General features: G+C 39.9%; 1 protein-coding gene across 2 annotated transcripts in view; it reads left to right on the forward strand.

The window, feature by feature from the left end:
• TRHDE (thyrotropin releasing hormone degrading enzyme) overlaps positions 1-26,878 on the forward strand; it is a 208,504-nt gene that overhangs the window by 139,655 nt on the left and 41,971 nt on the right. For both annotated transcript variants that reach the window (XM_021298155.2, XM_065040569.1), the window contains 3 exons: positions 15,779-15,867; positions 26,038-26,171; positions 26,270-26,325. In XM_021298155.2, the coding sequence (XP_021153830.2) occupies positions 15,779-15,867; positions 26,038-26,171; positions 26,270-26,325 (279 nt within the window). The remainder of the gene's footprint in view (positions 1-15,778; positions 15,868-26,037; positions 26,172-26,269; positions 26,326-26,878) is intronic.

Here is a 26,878-nt window from a genome sequence, read left to right on the forward strand (position 1 = left end):
CCTGGACTCCTGTGTACCCCTATGAGAATGGATTATGCCCTTATATTATAAGGCTACAGGGGATGAGGTGATATTCCATCTGACAGGGTTCAATGGGTTTCCCTGCTGACAGAGAAAATGATGATTTTAAGGTACCAGTATCATCCATCATTACAAGAAGGGCTCACAGATATGACAAGAAATCTTATGAAAAATAATCTGTGGTCTAGACAATAAACTAATCAGTTTTGATGAAATCCATAAACCTTTTATATACTGTACTGAAGCAGACAAGAGCTTTCTGGTTATGGGTATGTTTTAGCTTTTAAAAATATAAAGAGCTTGGCTCTTCAAAAGTGGAGAAATAACCTTTCCAATGTTATCAGAATAATTAAGTTCATGTTGCTGAGGTAATATTCACTTGTATAGTGTTCTTATCATGCGTGCAGTTTCCATAGCTAATCTTTTCTTGTTCACGATAATATCCTGAAGGGAAATGTCTTACTAGGCCTTAAATACATCTAGCTGTGAGGAAAGAGAAAAGAGGAAGAGGTACAAATCAGAATACAGAAAGCGTATTCATAAGTGCTGTAGTGTAGTATGTAGTAATCCTTGGTGCCTTTCTCCGTGCGGTTGGACTAAGGAAAATTCAGTTGAACGGTGCATATCAGGGACATGACCAGCAAAACTAGAGCTGTACAGACTCATGGGTCTAACACGATGTAGTAACAACTTAGAGGCTTTACAATGGGCAGCAGAGCTGCTCAGCAGTCTCTGCACTCTAAGATGAATGATTAACTGCCGAATTTATTTCCCTTCAGGTCTCTTCTGAATTTCCTACACAGAGCTCATTTATTCAGGCTTTGCACAAAAAGGGCTATACTTGTCCCTTTACTGATAATTATTTGAATAGTGAAAGCATAGCTGTGTTTGGTTATTGTCATGTGTATTCTTATTTCTATGGCATTATCACTTGGGCAGCGATGGGGAACTTACTCTGTCCACTTATCAGCTGAAGGGCTGGTTAAACACAAAACAAAATGTTACGAGCACAAGAGGAATGCTGATAAGTATCTTTTAGATATTCTTAGAGCAATTGAGGAATAATGTAGCATATGTAGTATCAATTATGTAATAAAAAGGACCATAATATGGACAAATATTGTTTCATAAGCTGAGTAAAATGGGCTAACAAAATATAAATAGAAAAAGAAGTACTCATTTACCTCCCTGTCTCTGGGAAATATCCTCTAATCTTCCATTTCCTCAAGTCCTTTGAGTGTTTTCTTGTTATGCCTTTCATCTTTACTGTACCTGAAAGATTATATCAGCATTTCTACTAGAAACAACTTTTGTGTTGCTACCTAGGGAGTAGACATGGTACCCTGGTTCATCTTGACTGACCCGAGTTGCCTCTGTATCAGCTATAATAATGATGAATTGAATGGGCTGCAAGAGAGGAAGGTACTGGTACTAGGCACAGAGGAAATGGAATTATCAGGATCGAGATCAAAAAATTAAGAATCCTTAGCACAACACAGTGTGTGAACACAGCCACTTATTGATTTAAGCGGTTTTTTTGCTGGTCAGGCAGGGACTTGAAAATACTTGTTCTTATAGAAGAGTGAGAAAGGGTGGGGAGCTCCTCCTTTTTACATGTACATTGGTGTTTAGTAGAGGACAGCTCTGTGACACCAGTAGATTTTGTCCTTCACTGTGCACAGGGAGAGTCCTTAACCGCAGCAGCCTGAGAGAGGACAGTGTTGTGCAGAGTGTGGCTCCTCCAAAGGATGAGGCAGAAGAGCTGCTTTTGCGGGTGACCGGGAGGAAGGCTGCCTCTCTGGGGCACACATGAGAGGAGTGCCTGATCTGTTGGATTCTGGTGTTTGCCAGCCCAATTTTTGTGCCACGTACTGCTTGCTGCAATAGGATATTTTTGCTTTAGAAGCCACCAGAAAATCTCAAGTCTTTTGTCTTGCGTTTTTGTCCTGTAGAGGCTCTTCTGATTGTTGTGTTATTATTAAATCAGAATAGGAAATGCTCTTGAAATTTGTTCCTGCACATATCTGTGTTGAAGTCTCTTCAGTGAGATTTTGCTTCTAGTAAAGATCTCAGAAATGCCGATTGTAATTTAACACTTCATTTCCAAAACCATTTCACAGCCTCAACTTGCAAGAAACGCTTCTCACTAAGGCAAACTTCCAGGATGCTGGTGTGTGCAGGATATGGGCATCTTTCAGTGTTAGAATTTCCAGAATGCTAAAAACAAAATTGGTGTATCATGTCATTGCTTCTTGTGTGGTGGCAGCACTTGTATCCCGGCAGAAGTTAGGCTGACAGAGAAAAGCTGCTGCCGTATTTTATTAACACTGCAGACTGTGTCACTTTCCTTGTCTTATTTGCTAATAATAACTCTCAGGAATTGCTAGAGACCCAAACTAGTTAATTAACTCACATTAATTAAATCAATTTCATGGTGAGCAAAGGAGCATGTACATGAGGGCAGCAGTATGTTTTAATTCAGAGTGGGGTGGGGAGGTGAAGAGGAGAATCGGAGCAGCGTTGCTGGTGGGGAGCTTCCTAATGTGCAAGGGGTGGGCAGGGGATGGCATGTGGCAACGTGCAGATATGAGCAGGAGCTGGGAGCATTCAAGTTGTGTAGCTGGAATACATAAATGTGGAGAGCCAGGGAAACTGAGAAGCTGGTTAAGATAGGGGATTTAGTGAAGAGCAGACTGGGGGAAGCCCAAATGGCATTTGGCAGAGACAAGTATAACGGGAGGGATGAAGGTGGATAAATGTCATATTTTGTTGGCTTTATAAAAATAAGACATGTAGATTTCCCACTGCAGATCAAAGGATGAAACTACTAACATGCTTCCTTTTTTACCTCTTCATCCTTTTGCTTTCTTAAGTTGCAGATAATGGATTTTTTTCCTTATCTCTGTATGTGAGCCTTCACACTCAATAGTAGAGTCTCAGGTTTTATAGAGGAGACACTTTGGTGGGGGACTCTTAGGGAAGTTTACTGAAGAAGGAGAAACTATCATAGGAGTTATATTTTAATCTTGCTTAAATTCAAAATATTCTGAGGAAAAATCAGAACTGAACACTGGAATACACTGAAAAATGCTCGGCACTAGGTCTCTGAGAACATAGTGGAGGACTGTAGGCATAGCTAAAATGCTACTCTTATTCCTACCAGGGGCGTCCCTCCAACCCAGAACACATCCTTACACTCCATTCAGAGAAGTCTCAGATCTACACTCAGGCTCATGGCTAAAAGACAACATAGAGATGGGGTTTGCATGATCAGCACCCCATGTGCAATTCTGCAAGGACATTTTGACGCTGGTGCAAGACAGAACAGAGGATGCTGGAGGATAAAGAGGCAGCTGTTAGAATAGACAGTTAACATTGCTTAAACCCAAATTCTTTCTATCCATCTATGACTCAGCACCCAAAATTGCTTGTCACTTTTGAGAGCGAAGCCTTTTGTGTTTTAGTGTAAAAAGGTGATATTAGGCAGGGAGGAGAAAGCATGTACTGACAAAGAGTTTGTAGTATTTGTTCTTTGCCTACGGTGTTTTTCTAAATTTAGTAAGGTACTCTGCTAGCACTAACACTGACATGAGTCAATTTTAGACAGCCCTATAATATTTATAACCACCTGATTTATAATTTATTTTGGTATGAAATGTTAAGCTAAAATTACACAGAGCTTTGTAGAAGGTTTAGTAATCAGATAACATTGCATTATTATCAGACAATGTAATTTTTTTTCTTTTCAGATTGGGTAATTTAATTTAACTCATTTAACTCACCTTGTGTCCGCTTTTAAAAAAGCAATTAGACCAAAGGAGAGTAAGGCTTATATGGGAAAGCCAAAGACATACAACTGTTTTTTTAATAGAATATGCATGCTGTCGTCTTAAGCCAGGCCCACAGCGCAGAGCCACACATGGCTCTGTCATACCAGTGCTACTGTTACATCACTGAAGCCTTTTCTTATGTCTGGGACTTCGTGGTTTTGTTGCATTGCTAAGAACATTATATTTGGCATAAGACTTCTGAAGAATGTAAATTATTTTCCCTATTTCATCTCTAGGACTCATTGCTGAAAATTATTCCAAAGATTCTTGTAAAATCCAAGAAGAATTAGGACTATGTCAGAGTAAAGGGAAGCCACAAAATCCACATCTGAAATACATTGCTGTTAATCACTGTTCTGACTGCAGATGAATTATAGTGTCAATGATTGTATTAAAACAGGTGCCTCTAAAATACTTTCCAGCAATAATGTATTGGCATTGAAAACATTTTTCCCTCTATATTTTTGTATTTAGATCCTTATAGAGAAAAAACCCAAATGATCCGTGACCTATCCTAGAAACAGTTGCTCTTAGAACCAATGATCAAACCTTTTTTTAGAATGTACCAATATGATTGCTTTTTCCAAATGAAAGCAGACGTAATAGAGAAATATATAAAATTAGCAGCTTTATTGAGGTAAAACTGCAAATAAAGAGGCTTACCATCATAAGCAAGTAATCTCAGCAGTGCTAGCATCATCTTTCAAGATTAGAATATGAGCTTCCTAGTCACCCTCTCATGCAATTCTAAATGTTTCTCCAAACTATAAAGGTTTACCCATAGTTTCTTTCACATATGCAGTTAAGTATAATTTGTATTCAAAATTACAGTAGGCTCACAATTCCAAATACCTTCCAAATCCCCAAGTTTTGCTTCCCTCTGAAATACGTATTATATGGATCCAACTATACATCTGATCAGAGCCTTTGAAAACCTCAGGCAAAGCAGATAAATCTTAGTATTTAAAAAGCAAGACTGCTCTACAAATTGACTTCTGCTTATCTGTGAAGCATCTATTAAGTTCACGTCTATTAAAAACTTGCAGTACTGTACAAAACCTGACACCTGGGGTGTGGAGCCCATTCAGATGCACTCCGTGGTCAGACCATTCTCTGCCTGGCAGCACCAATCCAGAGCTGACTCCGTTGGGTTGTTCTGATTGGCGGGTTGTTCTGACCGAAAAATTAGATTACTCCATAGGTGAGGCATTAGTGAGAAAGAAGAAACTGATATACAAAGCTCAGTTAGTTTTTGACACTGTTGGGGATAGATAGATGGTAACGGAAAGACCATTCATTTCTGAGTAATGTGTGCCTCAATTGCAGTTTTGTTATCTGCTTAGACAATACTGCATGTGTATTATGTGGCACCCTAACTCCATTATGTCTGGAGTCAGGTCTGAAAAAAATATGGTATGTCTTGCAGTCAGTTACAACCCCTGAAAGACTATGCTGGAAAGACTATGCCCGAAAGACTCTGTCTTTAATTCAGAGTCCACCCAAGTCCAAATTCTTACCTGCATTTTTAAAGAGGCTGGAAATACCTCTGCCCAGCATAGTCAGGATAACCTTGGAATAAACACTTCCACAATCTTTTTCTTGCAATGTTTTTCTAGTCAGTCATGTAATCACATGTTTTAGCTTACCTTTTTCTTGTTGGCCAGTCTGTTATTCTTGTGTGAGGGCAGAACACCTGGCACGCTAGGATCCCAAACTTAGGCTAGTGGATACACTCCAAGCTGTTCTCAGTTACTTCAAATTGTTCTCTTTATACATTTTACATCTTGTATTTGACTTTGCTACAAAGTTAGTGAAATCTTCCCTTCCTGTCTGCCACCTTCCACACTGACAGGGAACGAGGAATCCCTTGACACCTGGGCTCAGTGTAGGAGGTGTAAGACTTGTGAGAGCAGGAATAACATCTTCTGTTGTGTTATGCCTCTGGGCACAGCCTACAATCACTTTACTGGCATGTATTAAATCTAATGAAATCTCTGTGTTCTTCAGTCTAGTGAGAATGGTATTCATAATATGCATATATAGTCAGCTGCTTATCCATTAAACAGAACTAATACTCTGTAGAGTCACACTTAATAAAAGTATGTGATTTCTTGCAATGTTCATATGAGCTTTCCCTGGAACCTGAAATACTCTTTACTGAATGAGATACTATACTATATAATAACTTGGGAAAACCTCTATGATGCTTTTAAATTACCTTTCCCAACACAATCTCTCTCAAAAGTGTGGCTTACAAAATTTTCCCTGGTACTGCTGAGTTCCTCTTCCTGGATAATCTTTTTCTGTAGTAGGAAGCTCTAAAGCTGTTGAGCTGTTTACCAGCTTTCACTTGTTTCCCACTCATGACCCTACATCTACTTGTGCAGTCAATTTGGGAATAAATGCTTCCAGGTATCATGGCAACAAGGCTTGTAATTTCCTAGATTAGTTAAATATACTTTCAGGTTTTCGTTAACAATTGACCTTTGAACCTTCCACTGTCTTAATATCCCAAATTCACTGAAAACAAAGGCCTTCTTTTGCCTTGCTAACAGAAATTGCACTTGCCTTGGCAAGGAGAAGAAATGAGAGATCTTTCCATATTTCCTGCTGTACTGATTTAATGTCTAGACTTCATGCTGTCTTTTAGTTAGTGTGCCCTTTACTTTATAATGGGCTTTAAATTTATTAGCCAGAAATTTTTGCAGCCAAGCAGCTTAATGCTTCTTTTACTGGCCACTGTTTGCATATGTCTCTGCAGATCAGCCAAGTATGCAGCTGAAATAAAATTACAAATCTTTAATTCTTAGTTTTAATTTTTTTCTCTAAGACTTACTTGCTTTCCAAAAGGTCACATTTTCTCATTATTTGCTTTTGCATTCTTTTGTCTCTGAAATCCCAACAGCATCAGGTCATGTGGATGGTTTGTAGAAAGGTATTCCTTCAGTAAGAAACGCGCCTGTCAGTGTCCTAACCAAATGGAGGAATCGTCACTGTTGTCACGGGCCACACCAGGAAGGTGTCTGCTCTTTAGACTCAGTGCTGCTCACCCAAGCACATGTCTGTGTACATGAAATTTCAGCATTCTCCATCTGGAAGCCCGAGAATGGGAAACTAATGCCAAGGAGTCCTTGCTCCCTGTTTCTTAGCTTTAGCTACTCTGGATGTACCAGACTTTTATCTCTAACTGGAAGACAGAGTTGTCATTTTGAATATTAAGTTCTGGTGGTTGAAACAGTGAGCCAGGTGTCTTAACCAGTCAGCTTTACTCTTGGATTTTCTTTTTATCCTTTTTACTCTGAAATTATTTTTATGCCTCTCTTTATCTCTGTGTTAAATAGCTTTAGTCATATCCTTCTGTGTATGAAGTCTCAGATTGTTATGTTCTCAAAATACTTTACAAAGATTAGTAAGATGAGCAAGAAATGGATTCTCATCCTACATAAATTTTCAACATATCAAAACATTTCCCTGTACTGAATCAGGACAAAAATCCAGGGGAAAAAAAAAAATGGGGAAAAATTCATTTCAATTCCATAATTTCAGTACTTCACATTAAAGTTTCACTCATTTTAACTTCTTTCTTCAAATAACTTGTATTTCAAGCTGAAAGTTATTTTGAATTGGCAATCTGGAAGTTTTTATTTAAATACATTATAAAATGTTTCAGCTGTGCCTGTTATAAATATAATAGTTGAAAATGTGAGCTGAAGTCTTTTCTTTCTTATGGGCAGCTTGGTTTTGAAAATTTGTTTTTTTCAGTTAGAAATGAGAAAGTTACCTTGGGGTAGCATTGAGTCAACATTGAGTGGATGGAGAGGCTCATTTAGTTGCTTGCACAGGTGACTGGTGCCACTGGAGGTGCCCTCACATGTCTTCCTTGACCTTGTGCTGCCACTACATGAGTGGGAACATCTGTAGAAGCAGAGCCATATCTCTCAGCCCCCGACACATGTCTCAAGTACCCCACAGCAGCTTATTTGACACCACCTTGCACAACTGAATTTAGCCCAGAGAAACTAAGTCATAAAAGAGTGATGGCTGAGACTTCACCAGTGACAGCTGATGGAAGATATATTATTTCTGTTTTTCCAACCAGGGATAATTTAGACAACTCACAATTTCCTTTCCTGGCCTAGTAACCTATTTGAAGCTTTTGGTTTTCAGCTTTTCTGAAAGTAATTCTGTAGATGCTTTGCATGGGGAGGGATTAGGAAAAAAAACAGATGGCAAATCATTTGCCACATTTGACTTTATTGACTTTGTGTGATGCTGCTGAATGTACAGCCTGATCTCATGTTCTGCCTACAATAAAATCCTGTTTTCCTGTACTGTTAGCACATTTGAGCTGAGGGCTGTATCTCCTAAGGTCCCTTCCCACCTAAATCATTGTATTATTTAAGTTCATAATTGCCACCACACTTTAAAATAATTATGCTTCTTATATCCTGCTAAGAGGCAGATCACTTAATTTACTTTTGTGCATAGCATTTTAATTTTGCCCTTTATTCTTCTGTTGTTAGATGTACTAATTTTTTTCTAAAGTCTGTACATTGTTCTGTTCTTCTACCTTGTCATGGTTCTCCTCTGATTTTCTAGCTAAGTATATAATCAAAGACTATTAATAGATGTCTTCTGTATCTAGATGTATCTAGCATCTTGTCAATTTAGCTGTTCTTTTTGTGGTTTTGGAGATTCATCTTCCTCATTAACAATACCTGAAGAAGATAATCTGTACTGGAATAAGAGGGAAGATCTCAGTCTTGGGAAACGGGAGAGGTACCTGAGGACTGGAGGAAAGCAAATGTCACTCCAGTCTTCAAAAAGGGCAAGAAAGAGGACCCGGGTAACTATAGAACTGTCAGCCTCACCTCCATCCCCGGGAAACTGATGGAACGACTTATCCTTGGTGCCATCTCAAGGCGTATCAGGGATAAGAGGGTCATTTGGGGCAGTCAACATGACTTCACCAAGGGGAAGTCATGTTTGACCAACCTCATTGACTTTTATGAGGACATAACAAGATGGATGGATGATGGCAGAGTAGTGGACGTGGTCTGCCTTTACTTCGGTAAGGCATTTGACACAGTCTCCCACAGCATCGTTACAGCTAAACTGAGGGAGTGCGATCTGGATGATTGGGTAGTGAGGTGGACTGAGAACTGGCTGAAGGGAAGAAGCCAGAGAGGTCAATGGGGCGGAGTCTAGTTGGAGGCCTGTATCTAGTGGAGTGCCTCAAGGGTCAGTACTGGGGCCTATATTATTCAATATATTCATCAACAATTTGGACAAGGGAATAGAGTGTACTATCAGCAAGTTTGCTGATGACACGAAGCTGGGAGGAGTGGCTGACATGCCAGAAGGCTATGCTGCCATCCAGCGGGACCTGGACAGGCTGGAGAGTTGGGCAGGGAATAACCTAATGAAATATAACGAGGGCAAGTGTGGAGTATTGCATCTGGGTGGGAACAGCCCCAGGTTCCAGTATAAGTTGGGGAATGACCTATTAGAGAGCAGTGTAGGGGAAAGGGCCCTGGCGGTCCGGGTGGACAACAGGATGGCCATGAGCCAGCACTGTGCCCTTGTGGCCAGGAAGGCCAATGGCATCCTGGGGTGTATTAGAATTGGGGTGGTTAGTAGGTCGAGAGAGGTTCTCCTTTCCCTCTACTCTGCCCTGATGAGACCACATCTGGAATATTGTGTCCAGTTCTGGGCCCCTCAGTTCAAGAAGGACAGGGAACTGCTGGAAAGAGTCCAGTGCAGGGTAATGAAGATGATTAAGGGAGTGGAGCATTTCCCTTATGAGGAAAGGATGAGGGAGCTTGGTCTTTTTAGCTTGGAGGAGACTAAGGGGTGACCTCATTAATGTTTATAAATATATAAAGGGCGAGTGCCACGAGGGTGGAGCCAGGCCCTTCTTGGTGACAACCAATGATAGGACAAGGGGTAATGGGTTGAAACTGGAACACAAGAGGTTCCACTTAAATTTGAAAAGAAACTTCTTCTCAGTGGGGTTGTGGAGTCTCCTACTCTGGAGACATTCAAGACCTGCCTGGACGCCTTCTTGTGTAACCTCATCTAGGTGTTCCTGCTCTGGCAGGGGGATTGGACTAGATGATCTTTCGAGGCCCCTTCCAATCCCTAACATTCTGTGATTCTGTGATTTTGTGATATAAGTAAAAAGTGTGGAATTAAATGGTTGAATTTCTCAGTGGAGAGTGATAACGCATTAAATTATTGAGAAACCTTTGCTGAAGTTTTTCCTATTCCATGATGTGATAAATGGCATGGAAGAGTGAGGTGACAGAGTTTTCCAGTGGTAGGAGTTTTGTGAGGGTAGTAAAACCAGAAGTTGTTACCAAGATTACAGAAGTATCCCTCAGTGCTGGTTGACATAGCAATAAAATGACCAATGAAGCTTAATATTGATAACTGCAAAGATGATACATGTGAGGAAGACAGTCGTAACTTAGATGCTCAGTGGTGAGTTCTGAAGAAACTCTTCTCTCTGAGGAAAGAGATCTTGAAGTTATGGTACATAATTTTCTGTAAACACCAGCTCAGTGTGCAGACACAGTGAAGCAAGTAAATAGAACAGTAGGGATTTAGTTGGAAAGGAGAATATAAGAAGTATAAGAGTGTAGAAAGGAAAAGAATTGTGCCTCTCTTAATCCATGGTAGAGCTACCTTCAAAGCACAGAGGGCAGGTCTGGCTTTCTGACCTGGAAATGACTATAATAGATAGAAAAAATATAGAGGTAGACAATAAGAAGGATTAAGTATAGTTTCTGTATAAGGAACAGCAGGATAGATTAGGAGTCTTTAACCCAAAGGTCTGTAAAAGCAGAAGGATATAGAGAGGGATGTGGTTGTCCACATCCTCTCACATACAAAAAGCAGGTCAGCTAAGTTCTGCTGTGATATTTTAGGTACAGATGTTCTGTCACTTTACATGAAGCAATCCCATTACTTGTACACTCTTTGTAATGCAGCCAAGGATAATAAGCTTCTGAATATTGAGCAGCTACCTTCATTGTTCTGTGAGTAATGACTAGGAATAGCTGAACTTCTTCATTTACGTTGGAATCTGGGGAGAAAGGAGAAATGTCACTAGAAGAATGTGGTGTTCATTAGAAGCAGTGGGTGGAAGCTTGACACATTATGTTTACAGGGAGGATGAATCTTGAAAACATATGGGTTTACATCTCAGCAAAAATGTTCATTAATGTGAAAAAGTAGTTGAAAAGGTGTGCAAAATCTGAAACTCTAGGAACCTTGACTTTTCTTCTTTAATGACCTGAGATCTTTGTGCGGAGGAAATAATCTACTGCCATTTTTTTTGACTTTGCATAGCTCTTTGCAAAGAAGCCAACTAATTGTTCCACTGAAGATCCAAAGTTATTAGAACATTACTGTTCATCAAAGGCAGAAGCATGAGGCATAATGTTTGCTTAATACTTCATCATCTCAAAATTCGCCCATGAAGGGATCTCAGTTCTTTGTTGGAAGTCAAAGCCTAAGCAAATACTTCTCACAAATATGTTAATTTTCTCAGTGAGATAAAGTACACTAATATTGGCTATGTAGTCATTATGTAATGCTCAAGGCAAAAAAATCTATATAACACAAGCAGAGCATAATTAGCTAGCTTCTAGTATTGCATGTACCTTGGCAGATGCAAGGTTGTATTACTTTATCAAACAAGTCCCCCTGATTATGGTTTAAGCTGAATTGAGATACTAGCACACTTCGGTATTATGCATTGATGTGTGGCTAATGAAAAACAAACAAACAAACAAAAAAACAAACAAAAACCCAAACCAACCAAACAACACCCAACAACCACATAAACACCAAAGCATTCCTTTTAATTGTGCATGTCAACCTAAATTTAACTATTTCCAATTAACAGTTTCTCACTTGTAAATCAACAGTAAAAGACTTATTTATACTACCTTTCAACATGATCCTAATTTCCTACATTCTTTAAGACATTTATGACTTAACAATGTTATGTACAGCAGAGTTCATTTTTACCATGTCAATTCCGATTTTAGATTTCTCTCCTCCTCATCCTCAGAGCTGACTTCTTAAATTCCTGAAATAGCCCTCAGTTTCCCCACAATTAAGAGGTCTGCCTTTAGCTCCTTGTTGAAGTCATCAGGTTTGTATCCAGAGGGACATTCTGTGTGGATCCCTCTGAAGCTCATCAACATTTCAGACAGACTGAACAAAGAGTTTTTTAGCTCCATTTCACCCAGGGCTTAATCGTGCTGCCTGAACAGGCATCTGATTCCTACAGAGGGCAGAAGGGCCAAATGGGATGTTTTGAGTCCTGCTGCCCCAGTCACTGGGCCCCCAAGGCCATATTCTTACTTTCACTGAAAATATTTTGTCACATCAGGCAGCAGCTGGCCAAGTGGAACAGGATACTCCTTTCCTTGGTCAAATACATACACAGATTGTATGTGCTCCCAGCATATAAAGAATAAATAAAAGATATGTACTACTCGCAGACAAAGCAGGAGAAAAACAGGTGAGTGGCCCCTATTCCTCTTTTCTCTGTAAAGCAGAAAAGTGCAATAGAAAAGTACAAAAAAGTTTGCTTCTTTCTAGTCATCCCCGAAGAACACAGTCTATACTGATCACTTAGAGATGGTGTGTAGGAGAAGGAAATTTTTGGAAGGTGAGCCAGAAACATCTTTTTCACATACAGATTAAAAAGTCAGTCATGGCTTCTTCTGCAACGGTGGCAGAACTTTCGATGAGAATGAAGAGGACTGGAAAGGGAAAGCTGATAAACATACAGAGAACAACAGCAGTACAAGCAGGAAAATCAGGTTTCTGGAGAGGTCTGCTGAAAAGAAATCTGTGGTTCACCTAGTAAACCAGTAACTGAGAGGATAATATTTGGAGGTTCTGGAGAGTGCTGAGAAGGTCTTTCATCTTGGGGAGATAAAAGTTAAACCTGCCAGTACTGATCTTCCCAACTGGATTGACATGTCTTTTCTAGGATGAGTAGCTTACATTACTTCTGTTCCACAGCTAGATCACCTTTCAGAGATGGATCTGACCTTATTTCAATGGGACTTACCTTAATTGGAGGGAACATAAAATAAAGTAATATAAAAGTCTTCTCTGTATAGATATTTCAATGTAGAGAATATATTCTTATGAAGTTCCTTCTCAAAATAACAGATGTCCATGTATGTGTTCGTACACTTATATTCGTGTATGTGTATGTATGTATTTAAATAGGCTGCATAGGCAGCTCTCGGTATCTTTTATTTTGCTGTATAACTTTTTCAGCAGGACCCAATCTTAAGAGTCATAAAAATACTGTGAAAATGCAGTTATTTTTTTTAAAAAAATACCAAAGTTCCTGTTTTTCAAATACTGTATAAGTTATTCGCTTAAGTTTGCCTCATTTTTCTCACTCACAATTTGCCAGCATCTTTTTCATTCTGGAGAACTGAGTATTTAGAATTGGGTTTATTTTTAAAGATGGCATCTTTCCTAGATGGTGTCTAGTGGTGGGTGTCTAGTAAGGCATAATTTATTTAGGAGAGTGGCGAATATTCTCTGGTGCATCACTTCACAGCATCTTCTGACTGCCCTCACCTCTCAAACCCAAAAGTTATTACTGCTGTACCAGAAGCAGCAGGACTATGCATGTTTTCACCTCATTACTGTTGTTCACAGTCCAGTGTATTACTTAAGCCAACAATAAAGGTAACTTTGCACAAAGACCTGACTGAGAACTGGAGAAGCAACTGCACCAGGGGGTCATCCTTTGCTGCTGACTGTGCTGTCAGGGTGGTATTACAGCATCCCGCACAAGGAGCGGGCAGATTGATAATGGCAGTAGCATCTTCAGATGCCACAACTTTATTATCCAACAAATGTCTGCCAGAGCATGTGCTCACGTGGAGCGTGTCTTTGGTGCACATGTAGATGTTATTATTTTCCCATTGTGTCATGATACCAACTTTCAGAGAACTCAAAATCACATGGGACCTTTTTTCTTCTCCCATATGGCAATAAATGCCATGTTTTCTTTCTAGTGTCACTCATAGCTCTTTCAGCCCTACGGTTTTCCAAATATCTCCTCCTCTGTGCTGAATCACTGCTGTATGGACAAGTATTTCCTGGCACATGTGATTCTGTTCTGAGCACTGCAAACCCACGGGCTTGTGGGGGGCTGTTTGCAAAGTGGTGGGGAGCCAAGCATGGAGGCAGGGCGGATGGGACAGGGGTCTCTCCTAGCCCCCAGCAAGGCCTGGGGGCAGCAGCCAGGTTGAACCCAGACTCCAGATCCCCAGGCAAGTCCATGGTGATGAGGTCACAAGTGAGACGCCATGTTAACCCTGAGCCCTGGCAGCCGAACTCCCACAGCGGAGCTGCTCTCCCTGTCTTTATGTCAAGTGTGCAGAGTTACTCATGTCTGGAAGCATTTTCTGGATCTGGCCTTTGAAATAATAGAATCAGATAATCCTCATTTTATTAATGAAATCTGAGAGCAGCAGGGAACAGAAGGTACTGAGTAGTCTACCATTTCTCACTGAATTGGCACAGGAGGAATTTGGTGGTGCATGATTGTCGTGGTTTGCAGTGCCAAATGGCAGACACCTTCCCAGGCACAGCCCTTGTAAGCCAGCGTGTGTCAGCTGTGCCTGGGGCACATGTGGGTGGTGTTTGTAGTTCAGTGGAGCAGGCTTCTGGGTAAGTGGAAAAGAGAAAACCTTAATTTTATGGTACCATAGGTTAGCTTTGCCATGTTGTGTATTAGCAGGAGAGAAGCTGATGTGGGTACCAAGAACTTGCCCACACTCATCCTTGCACCATTTTAATGCAATCAGTCTAAAATTATATACTTATTTGATATCTAAGTGGTAGCATGAGGTGGTAGCTGAGTTGGGGCCATTCTCTTGCCATGCTGCCTTGCTATAATGCACACTTAGTCCCTAGACAAAAGTACCTGTACCATTACTGAGTGCTTCCCCTTGACCAGTGTACAAAATGGCATGGCAGACCTGTGAGGGAATTGTCTGTTCTGTCACTGGCTGGTAAAATAAAACTTTTGAGTGTTCAGGAAGAGAGATGATGATGAAGATGCACAGGAATTTATCACAGAATCACAGAATGTTAGGGGTTGGAAGGACCTCGAAAGATCATCCAGTCCAATCCTCCTCACCAGAGCAGGAGCATCTCTCCCAAAAGATTGACTTAATACAGCCAATTCCTGTTTACTGAGATAAATATGTTATATAAAAGTCCAAGGTAAATTATAATATTTATGCCAAATGAGAAACAACTTGTGATACCCTATAAGGATGTCTGGGTCTGATTACACCAGCATATCTCCAAATCCACATGTAGCATGTTTTGCCCAGTCTGTGTACATGTAAGTGATAATAGGTGGTGCAAAGAAGTGTAGATCCATCCCATTCATTTTGTTTTTATAAATCAGTAGCTATGAAACCTGTCATAGCTTTGTAAGAAGTTGCTAGAAGAGCATGTTATTTTTAATGTTTGGAGTCCCTATACATCAAAGCATATTTTACTTGGAGATTTTATTTTTCAAAGTAAATGTAAAAGAGTGTTCTTCTTTCTGTGGGAAATCCTTACTTCCTTTTTTGTTAATCATTTTCTTAAACTAGGAAAGCCTTGCAAAAAAGCCCTCATATGATAACAGTGTGTGAAAAATGTAAAATATAATTCAGTTTTTTTTTTTAAAGATGAATGACTTTTTCATTGTTTGATTGCTAATAGCAAATGCATTTCAAAATCAAAGTGACTTGCTAGAATCCACATCTTTACACTGCTACTGAAATTGTGTTTTGATTTCTTTGACATGATCCCTGATTGCTGTGAGAAGAATCAGTTCAGTATTTTTGTTCTTAGATTCCCCCTCCTTTGTCTTGCAGCTACTTGTGGCAGATTCCATTAACAATTGCGGTAGGAAATACGAGCCACATCTCATCAGAGGCAATTATATGGGTGTCTAACAAATCAGGTAAAAATAAACTTTCCTCCCAGTGGAATCTCATAAAGCATACTTGTGTTTTCCTCAACTGTTTCTTTGGAATTGATCCTAGGTAATTGTTTAGTTGCTCTGCACCCAGTTTTAGCTACTTGCAATGAATTACAAAAAAAAAGGAGAGTTGGGAAGGGAGGGAGGAGGAGTGAAGGGTGAGCAACAAGCAAGATTTATAATTATTGCAGAAGTTAGACAGTATAATGAAAAGCTTTTACCTAGAAATGTGTACCTAAGTGCTAAGATTTTTTTATTTAGCAACACATATCAAATCATTGATGAATGCAATTCACTTTATTGATTGGTGAAATTTAAATGTAATATTTTTATAGCAAAGCATCTGATGAATATAACTTAGTAAATGCAAAGTATTTAGAATTCTGGCATTTTGAACTCTGATCCATAGTGTGAACCAGGACTAAGAAGTGCTTACTGTCATTAAAAATTTCCTTACTGACCTATCAAAGTATTTCTTCTCTCTATTAGATAACCAGATGCTGGACCTCAAAAGTGCATTGTTCTGCTTACTACTTATTTTCTCCCTTCTCAGTTCCAACATGATCATAATAGTTATTGTCCTGAGGACAGCTAGAACTAGATACCGGTGTTTTTTTTATCACCCTGAAAAAGGAATCCTGCCATAGAAATTTCATGAAGTATTTCTCTATTTTCTTAGCAGTTCCTGCTACATCAGCTGACAGTTTTGGACTGGAATTGAAGATAGTGAGGGAAGAAATGTGTACAATTGAATAGAATTATTATATGGAAGGGAAAAGAAGAAGCCATGCATCCCCTTGACTCAAGGGCTATGGTGGGAGAACTGACCCCTTCTTGTAAAATTAGAAGAGTATAGAGATTTCCCTTTGATAGAAATTTAACTGTAGAGAGGAAAGAGTCAAACCTGTGTGAGCCTGTGTTTTTTTCTTTTTTTTTTTTTTAAATTTTCTTTTATAAGTCACTAAACGATAATAGTGACATAGAGTTTAGTAGCCAGCAGGACTGGAAATGAATGGTGCATGATCACTGGAAATCTGAGTATCCCAACTTTCTAGTGGTATAAGGTGTTTCTTTGCTGTGATCATTTGCAGCCTACCAGAACATAACATATTTTATGCTGTTCCCATGATATAATGATCTAGAAATGTACGTGGGACCGGAGGACTTTTTATACCTGGGAAACATACTCTAGTCAAAGCATACAGATGCTGCCTCACTTCGCAGAAATATATCGCCTTGGCCATGCTTTTTAATATTAACACATCCAGAACACTTCAAAACCTGTTTGCACTTTCACAGTCTGCCTTAATGACTTGTTCTACTTTTGTCCTTTAGGGCTTGATTGAAGTTAATAGAAAGATTCCCACTGACTTCAGAGAGAGTTGATCATCTCACCTCATCTCATCTCATCTCATTAGGTTGTACATGCATGCCTCCTTCCCTTCACTCCTGCCTTGAACATTCAGTATATCACTATTATATGCACAGTTGCTTCTTCATTGCCTTTTACTTGCAGAGTGCTGTGGAGGAACAAGTCCATAAAACCACTACCCACTCTTTTAAGATCTACTGCTCCTATCGAAATGCCTTCAAGAAATCAACAAATTAATGATGGCCAGTGTGAGCAATGATTTTGGGGTGGCTGCTATATAGAAATTGAAGAGGAACCTTTTTGAGTCATCAGTTTCCTGTGTAGCGAATCAATGCCACTGTGATCTATTGTCATTATCCTTGTCCTTCATCATTACTTTCTTACTCAGTCACTTGCTCTGCCTCATTGAAAGTGAGACTGTAAACTTATGACCACAGAAAGCATGTCCTCTTGCTTCTGCTTATTGTTGTCTAGCTCAGCTGAAGAATTTCTCAACTTAAAAAAACCAGGAAGAACATCCTTGAATGTACTCAATATATGACTCATTGTGTGTACTGTTATGTATTGGGGCTGGTATAGATGAATTTGTGGTGGTCCTGGAGATTTTCTGCAGCTGTTATGTTTGTTTCACGGGGATGTGGGAGGGATTTTGAGACTGGAAAGGACGTTTCCCAGGATTGATTCTTGTGGATGGCAAGAATCAGGAAGACTTTCTGTTGTGCAGAGGATACAGTTTCAGTGTTGTCCCAGCAAGTAGGCTGGGAACAACTTTGCCAGCTGAAGGTGAAACAAACTACTCCAGAGGATATTTGGAAGATTGGGAGTGGTCGCATTGTACTTCAAGTGAGTGTAAATGAATACAGATACTCAAATCAAATTAGGTGGAAATGCTATTCATGAGGATATTTTCAATGCCCTCTCAAGGAAGGAATGGGCATTTCCTTGTTGTTGACTGAACTGCTGTGGTAAAGAAGCTTTCAGGGTAACCTGAAGAGTAGATAGGAGATGATGAAGATCTGTCAGTTGTCTCTCATGTAATACTGATCACATACCTTATTTCAGCTGCCAGTAATGAAGAGGGCCCCAGTTAATGACTTGGCATATCACTTAATTTTTTTTCAATAAAATTAACCTTGTCTGTGTGTTACCTGAGACAAATGAGTTTTGAAATAGCTACTTGTATTGTCATGAGGAAATACTTATTTTTTGTGTTAGCTGAAATAATGATTTCCTAGGGAAGTACACCCCCTGCGTTGGACTAGAGTTTGTCAGGGGTGGTTATTTGCTGATGAGAGAGCGTATTCCTTCATGTACATCCAAAAGGACAAGAGATTGAATTACTGATTTTTGCATCCTTTTGCTACCATATCTGTTACCTCATCTAGGTATTGTAGGGTGCCAATTGGCATTTTCATGAGCAAGGGACAGAAGGCTACTGTCCAGTCTTGTGAGAGCCACTGAATGTAGAATGCTTGGTTTGCTGCTCTCTTCTCATCCTGGCTGTGTCTTGTTACATACTAGAGATAGTAAGGCATGCAGATCTCTAATTGTTCAACATGCTGGGCAGGATTAGTTCAGATAATTGCAGATCATCGCAACTGCTGGCAACAGAGCTCATTCTGTCCACTCTTCACGATATCGAGGTGAAGGAGCACACTGGAAATTACAACTATGCAGCATCTTTTTGAGATTTAATTCATTGTCCTTTGCAACAAATCCTGTAGAGAGAACAGTGCCAGACCTTGGCAACTTGCCTGACAAAGTGCATAATCTCCAAGATGTTTCATATTTAGTGTAGCTCTTCACACCTGTTTGTGGAAAGTATGTAGTCATAATTTTGGAAGGTTTTCATTTTGCATGTGCTTCTGCCAGTCTCTGCTCTCCTTACCCAGTGAGCCATAGCATTTATGTAACCATTTTTCTACCTATTAGTTCTTATGCCAGCTGTCAGATGACCCTTTTAGTGGCTCAGTTTGTCTGGCCATGTGAAATGGAGCTGTCTCTCTTGCTCTCAAAGTGCTGCACAGGTATGTCACCACCGCCTTTTTCCCTTTTCACTCCCCGTAGCCATGGATGAGGCAATTCTGCTCCAGGTGAGTGACAGCTGTTAAGCTTCTGAAAACTAAACCGGTCACAAAGAAAGGAGACATCTCGTGATTAGCCTTCCTGTTGATGTTGAGGTCAGAGACATCACACTAAGATGGCTGCAGTGGTCTTGGTGCTACATTCTCGCAGTTCTGCTGAATAATAGATTTCACTAGCACTGTGGAAATCATTGATGTTACAGACTTCTGCTCTGTCATAGATCCAAGGCTTGTCTCTGTTTCTCCTAGATAAGTTTTCTCTTTTGCAGTAGTTGTAATGCTGTATGAACATAATGTCCTCAGTATTTTGGGATTAGCCCAAACCCAGTAGTGGGTAAAAAGTCAAGGACCAGCTCTGAACTGAGCCCACCCCCACCAGAGGACTGCTTATCAGAGCTTGCAGGAAGGTGTTGGCAATTGCTGCTGAAGGAGTACTAAGTGTGGAAGCACAGGCTCACCTATCATGTTTCTTGAAATCCAGGAGAACTGGCTTTAACCTCCAGTAAGGAGGTTTAGCTAGCATCCATTTCAAACAGATGAGCAAGGCTTTGGACAAAGGCAAATTTGCTGTTCCATGGCATGACTGTTCTGGCTCTCAGAGACCAGGTAGGAAACATCTCCATGTGACTCAGCAAGTGCTGCTGAACGGACTGACACAGCTTTGCAGTCTGCCTCCCTGCTCTTTCCATCCCCACCTCATATATATTGACTGACTTGTTAAGTTCCAGGGAAATATTCCTCTAATGGACTTCCTTGCCTCTGGAGGCCAGTATCTAGTGGAGTGCCTCAGGGGTCAGTACTGGGGCCAATATTATTCAATATATTCATTAACGATTTAGACGAGGGAATAGAGTGTACTATCAGCAAGTTTGCTGATGACACTAAGCTGGGAGGTGTGGCTGACACGCCAGAAGGCTGTGCTGCCATCCAGCGGGACCTGGACAGGCTGGAGAGTTGGGCAGGGAATAACCTAATGAAATATAACAAGGGAAAGTGTAGAGTCCTGCATCTGGGCAGGAACAACCCCAGGTTCCAGTATAGGTTGGGAAATTACATATTAGAGAGCAGTGTAGAGGAAAGGGACCTGTGGGTCCTGGTGGACAACAGGATGACCATGAGCCAGCACTGTGCCCTTGTGGCCAGGAAGGCCAATGGCATCCTGGGGTGTATTAGAAGGGGGGTGGCTAGTAGATCGAGAGAGGTCCTCCTTCCCCTCTACTCCGCCCTGGTGAGACCACATCTGGAATATTGTGTCCAGTTCTGGGCCCCTCAGTTCAAGAAGGACAGGGAACTGCTGGAGAGGGTCCAGCATAGGGCAACGAAGATGATTAAGGGACTGGAGCACCTCCCTTATGAAGAAAGGCTGAGGGAGCTGGGTCTCTTTAGTTTGGAGAAGAGGAGACTGAGAGGTGGCCTTATTAATGTTTATAAATATATAAAGGGTGAGTGCCATGAGGATGGAGCCAGGCTCTTCTCGGTGGCAAACAATGATAGGACAAGGGGTAATGGGATCAAGCTGGAACACAAGAGGTTCCGCTTAAATTTGAGAAAAAACTTCTTCTCAGTGAGGGTGACAGAGCACTGGAACAGGCTGCCCAGAGAGGTTGTGGAGTCTCCTTCTCTGGAGACATTCAAAACCCACCTGGACATGTTCCTGTGTGACCTCACCTAGGCATTCCCTGCTCCAGCAGGGGGATTGGACTAGATGATCTTTTGAGGTCCCTTCCAATCTCAAACGTACTGTGATACTGTGATACTGTGGTAAAGTGACGCTCATTCAGCCTCCTCTTAGTATCTCCACAGGATTGCCATGAGATGGACGAAAGAATGTTCAACAGGGCAATTGCCTTCCAAAGAGCAAGTCTCACTATATTATGCCATCTCCTGTTAGATAAACTCTGCTTTAACTGTAAGCCCCTTGACACTCCGATTCTCCTTCATGAAGTGTTTTGTAGGAGACAGCTGCTTCTGACCTGAGGCTTGCTGGATGCCCACTGGGGAATAGAACATTAGAAAAATACTATTTCTTTACCTTTCTGAGACTCAGCTGCTGAGCTTGACCTATGTTATTTCCACACTCCACTCTTTTATCTTTCACAAACAGGAAGAAGGGAAGCACTGTGGTGTAAAATAAATGTATAGGTCCTGCTTTACAACTTTAGCCAGCCATGCTGAGGACCAGGGATACAAGACCTGCAATCCTGGCACGATTTTGACAGAGTGAGGCAGAATTACTCCCCTTATCCCAAGAGCTGAGCAAACATCTTAACAGAAAACTGCTGCTTTTATTGTGTATCACCTTAGACATTAGCAGGTCCATAATGTAGGAATGTTAATGGATAGAAGGGTAGTCTGAGGAAAGAGTATTTGAGAAAAAACCGTGATCATATTTACTGATGTGCTCCATTTATTCTGTTGTTCACTATAACAAAACATTTTGTTTCAACGTGGAGCTATGGCAACATGGCAAGTGAGCTTATAAGAACTTTTTCTTCTGGTTTGTCTTCTTGTATGAAAAGTTCTTGCAAAAAATTTGCAGAATTTAGTTAAAGACAGTATATTTTCATGAAATATTGTGATTGTGGTGAAATTCCTCATGGAACATTGTCAGAAAAATTTCACTTGCTGTTGTTGGCATGAAATTGTGCTACTCTTGTGGAATTACTTTTGCATGAAAATGGAGTCAGTTCTCCCAGTAGGGATTCTACCAGCATTAAACCAATTTCTTAGTATGCTAGACTTAAAATAACAACTGTGAGTCTGAACACTTGAACCTGTAGTAGAACTGTGTTTAGCCCACACTCTTGTCAGCATTGGAGCAGCATCTTGCAGAAGGCTGTCCTTCACCCAGGCCTGCTTCAGGAGATGCTTATGTTGCCATGTGAAGCAGCAGGCTTCCATCATTCCTGCTGCTTTTGATGGAGCTGAAGTTACTCAAGAGCTGGGAGAGCTCAGAACTTCAAGCAACATGCAGTTAGCACCAGCTGGAGGAGTCTCACACTTCCAGAGCAGAGAAAATGAGAATCAGACCCTAGCTGATTTTCTTACTTCAAAACATATGTCATAAGATTTAACCATTTCCTCCTGAATGTCTCCTATATGTATGTGGCAAAACTGGAAGATTCAGAGTAGTGTTGTTTTCTGAGGAATCCCAAATGTAACCATGGAAAAACACTTTCTGATGGAGGAAAGTTTTAAAAATTCCCTTTAATCTCCAATACAACTGCTTATATATTTTAGATGGAATTGTAAGAGGTAAACTAAACCCATGAAAGATAGATTTCTTCCCAAATGAAATCTTTGTTGTTGTTTAGAAAGTCATGAATGGTTAATACAGGGTTTAACACTGAATTACTACCTTTTTCCTAACTATAATACTTTCCACAGGAAACTAATAAATGTGTTTGTGCTAAGTGGAGAAATTGCCCAGGTGTATAGGAATTTTCAGTGCTGTAATCACCAAAATAAAGAATTTCTTTTATAGAAAGGCATGAAAATAATCAGACTCAAAAAATTAAATTCCAGTAAATTATATAGAACTATGTGAAGCACATGCGTCAGGCAGTCCTTTAAAATAATCACATGCTTGTATTAGCTGGAAAGGCATGAAAGATTCTTGTCCTGTATTTCAGGAGGAGGTCAACACGAGTGGTCTTATAAAAAATTATAGTGAGGGGTTATGGTTGGATTTAAACTGACCCAAACAGCAATAATGCCATTGAGCTTTGAAAAGATACTGTTCTACATCAAACCAATACATTTTGGAGGTGTTGCACAGCTGTTACTTGTGAAATAGGTTATTTTGACCTTGTCATATTTGACTGGCAAGTATCATTTGGTACTCCATTAAAGCATAAGTATTTTTCTTCGCTTCAGAGATCAAAATTTCATAAAAATACTCAAACAAGAAAAAATGTATATACTTTTTTTTTTGTTGCATCTGATTTTGAAACTGTCCATTTATTGTATTTTCCCAGATATTGATTAAGGTGTGCTCATAGCCAATTTGATATGTTTTTTAGGTGTCATAGAGCTGCAGGGATTGACAAGTTACAAGTAATTACTTTCAAAGATGGTAGCATTTAAAGGTTAGTTAGCAACAGACAAGCATGGGCGGAAAGCAGAACTGGGTTAAGGTGGTAGGAACTCTGTCAAGCATGAGCAGCCTGCTCCTGGCCCTGCACAGCAGCACACCTCTGAAGACCCAGCAAATTTCTAAATGCCATCTTTCCTAGATAGACAAGTGGATATTTTGCTGTTGCTCTTAAGAAACCCTCTAGTTTGATAAGGAACTCATCTGAGAATTAGGGGTGACAGGCTGTATTCACAGCACCATGCTGGGTAAAGTAAATAGAATGGGGCAGATCCAGATTCAAATTCCTTCTCTCCTTGTTTTACAGCAGATATTTGGTCCAAATCTGTTCTAAGAAAGAGCCTTTATCACTATGCTGTAAATTGTTATGATCTTCTACAGTATTTCTACAGTAATCTTTTTCTTTGTAAAAGATTCAGTGATTTACACAGGAACCAGGTTCAAGTTTTTCATAGGTAGTCTGGAGTAACTGGGTGATTCTGACTTCAAGTCCAGTGAAAAACTAATTTAAACAGAAGAGTAATTCAATACATCAGTCTTAAGAGAGTTTGCTTGGGACTGAGCTATATAGCCCAGTGTTTAACAGAGAAGGAAGGAAGGGAAGGAAGAAAGGGAAGGAAGGGAGGGAAGGAAGGAAGGGGGGAAGGAAGGAAGGGAGGGAAGGAAGGGAGGGAAGGAAGGGAGGGAAGGAAGGGAGGGAAGGAAGGAAGGGAATGAAAGAAGGGAAGGAAGGAAGGAAGGAAAGGAAGTAAGGAAGGAAGGGAAGGAAGGAAGGGAAGGAGGGAAGGAAGGGAAGGAGGGAAGGAAGGGAAGGAAGGAAGGGAAGGAAGGAAGGGAAGGAAGGAAGGAAGGGAAGGAAGGAAGGGAAGGAAGGAAGGAAGGAAGGAAGGAAGGAAGGACAGACACCCGGTGTGAAAACCTTGTTCCAAATGCAGCTTAGGTGCTTTGAGGGTATGAATGCCTGGGAAAACCACAGAATTGTAGGACTTGGTTGTAGTTTTCTCACTTAGTCCTATTCTGCAGGATATGTTGACTCCTAAAGGGTGTATCTGCTTGGTGCTTTATTGCAGATAACTAAATGGATGGGAAGAATATTTTAACTAAAACCAGGAGTCTATATTTTATTGTCCCCATTTGTTTATATAGAATAAAATTGAACTGGTGCAAGTCAGTTAGACAAACCTTAGTAGAGCAATAACAATTGAATTGAGCATGCAACAACTGAGTTATCCTAGACTTACGTGTTTCTAAGAAGTGTATTTTTAAGATATTTTAATGATGTCAGAATGACCTAGGTGAGAAGAGGACTTTATTTTTTTTAATCCTGCAGCTTTTTATCTGAATTCATGTGCATAACACAATTCCATTAATTTAAAGTTAAACATATAATTTGATGCTTTTAGGATTTGAGTCTTGCTGCTCTTTGTATTTTTGCACCTTAAAATGATGGTGTGTTTGCTAAAGGTATTTAGTCAAGGGAGAAGCATAACTTCTATCTGCAGTCCTAGTCATCTGTTATTTGCTCAGAAATTACTGTTTTATAAGAAAAACTGAAACAAATCAATTTCTTTAGTAAGTCTACATTCTAGATAGTATATGAGAATTGTTAAGTCTGTATTGTTACATTTTTTTTCCATTCATTACTTTCAGGGGATTCAAGCATACTAAACAATTCCCTGATGGCATTACATTTAAGAGAAATTTTGTGTATTTCTTTTTTATTTTAAAAAATGCATGAGAAGACTATTTATTTTTTCAACAGTGTACAAACTAATTTTATTACAGTAGAAAAAAAAAAAAAAAGCTGGATTTTTAGTGAGTTCTGGTTCATGATCAGTTCTGTCAGAATAATTTACTAGACTGAAGGCTTCTTCAAGAGACATTGCAGCCTGAGGCTTCATTCCCTGATGATTCTTTAAGTGTGTGTTGTGAGCTCAGGGTATTTTTATTGTTTAAATCCCTAGTCCTGCAAATAGTCATGGACTGCCTGACTTCTAGCTGGTACAAATACTAGAATAAATTTAGACTTTCAGCTTCAAAGCAATTACTTAAAAAGAGGGGAAAGAAGAACAGGTTGGTTGATATAAGGTTAATTGGTCTAGTTCTAAAGGGGAACCTCTCAGTTGTTAGTGGCTCAAAGCTGTACAACTAGAAATACTTTAATTTAAAATCCAATATAAAAGCTTCATCAACTACATGCAGAAACACTTAAGAATTCTTTGTTTTAATCACAGGTTTAGACTCCTCTCTATAGCACATCCATTGAATTATTTGGGTTATGGTTGTAGAAAGCTGTTCTAGCTGTTCTGGCCAGAATGTACCAGACTTAAAATGGGCACCTCTGGTACAAATACTATTTACTGGAAAAAAAGATGCCTTTGGAGTTTTATGTAGGTAGAAGGTCCCCATAGGAATGTCAGCTGGTGTCTCTCCATATTAGACCAGATAAAGAAAATTATTAATCACATACAATGTTTTTGTTAGTCTTTGAATTAATTCTACTGCCTTCATGGATGTTTAAAGAAGGAAAGAATTGAACAGATATAATTAGAACTTTTTAATTTAAAAACAAGTCCCCTTCCCATCTTTTTCTTTGTTTCCAGAACACCACAGAATTCCTGATTTGGAAGAGGCAAGTTGGTTGCTGGGGAACATCAACCAGACTGGCTACTTTAGAGTTAATTATGATATTAGGAACTGGAGGCTGCTAATTAATCAGCTGACAAGGAACCATGAGGTAAGCCCCTTTTCTCATCCCTAAAATTTGCTTTGGTAGGTGAACCTTCAGTGTTCCATTGCCCTAAATGGCTCAATATTTCTGCTTGCCCCTCACAGGTTATCTCTGTCAGTAATCGAGCAGGCTTGATCGATGATTCATTCAATCTAGCCAGGTATGTTTTCTTGAAGATAATCTGTCCTCATACACATTCCTGCAATAATTGATCTAATCAGTAACTCAGCATTTGAGTGTGTTTCGAAGTTAAGTATGTTTTAAGCACACTTTAGTTCTTTTCCCCTCTCTTTTTTTCATTGTATGGCACATAAACATGGTCTGTAGTACATTCACTGCTTTTGATCAATAATTGCTGTAGGGTATTTCCGAGTCTGGAGAGGTATGATCAATTTTGCAGCAAGTTCAATTTAACACTTTGGAGATAAATAATCTCTTTCCTCTTTCTCTGAAGAATGAGTTTTTTTCTTCTGTTTTTCCCTAATGCCTCACCACCTTCTTTCTTTTTTTTTTTTTTTAAACTGACCCTTGTGCTGTATTTGATTTATTATGGAAGGCACGTTCAAGCTTCAGGATTTTTTTTTTCCCCACTGACTTGTACCGTTATATAATTTTTCCAATATCTTTCTTTTCTTGTAATCTGCTAGAACAGACTCTTTTTCTTCATGATGCTTTTCATGCACAATGGAAAGTAAGAGTTTGATCAAGCATTT

Source organism: Columba livia, chromosome 1 (genome assembly GCF_036013475.1).
Source record: "Columba livia isolate bColLiv1 breed racing homer chromosome 1, bColLiv1.pat.W.v2, whole genome shotgun sequence".
Lineage (NCBI taxonomy): Eukaryota > Metazoa > Chordata > Aves > Columbiformes > Columbidae > Columba > Columba livia.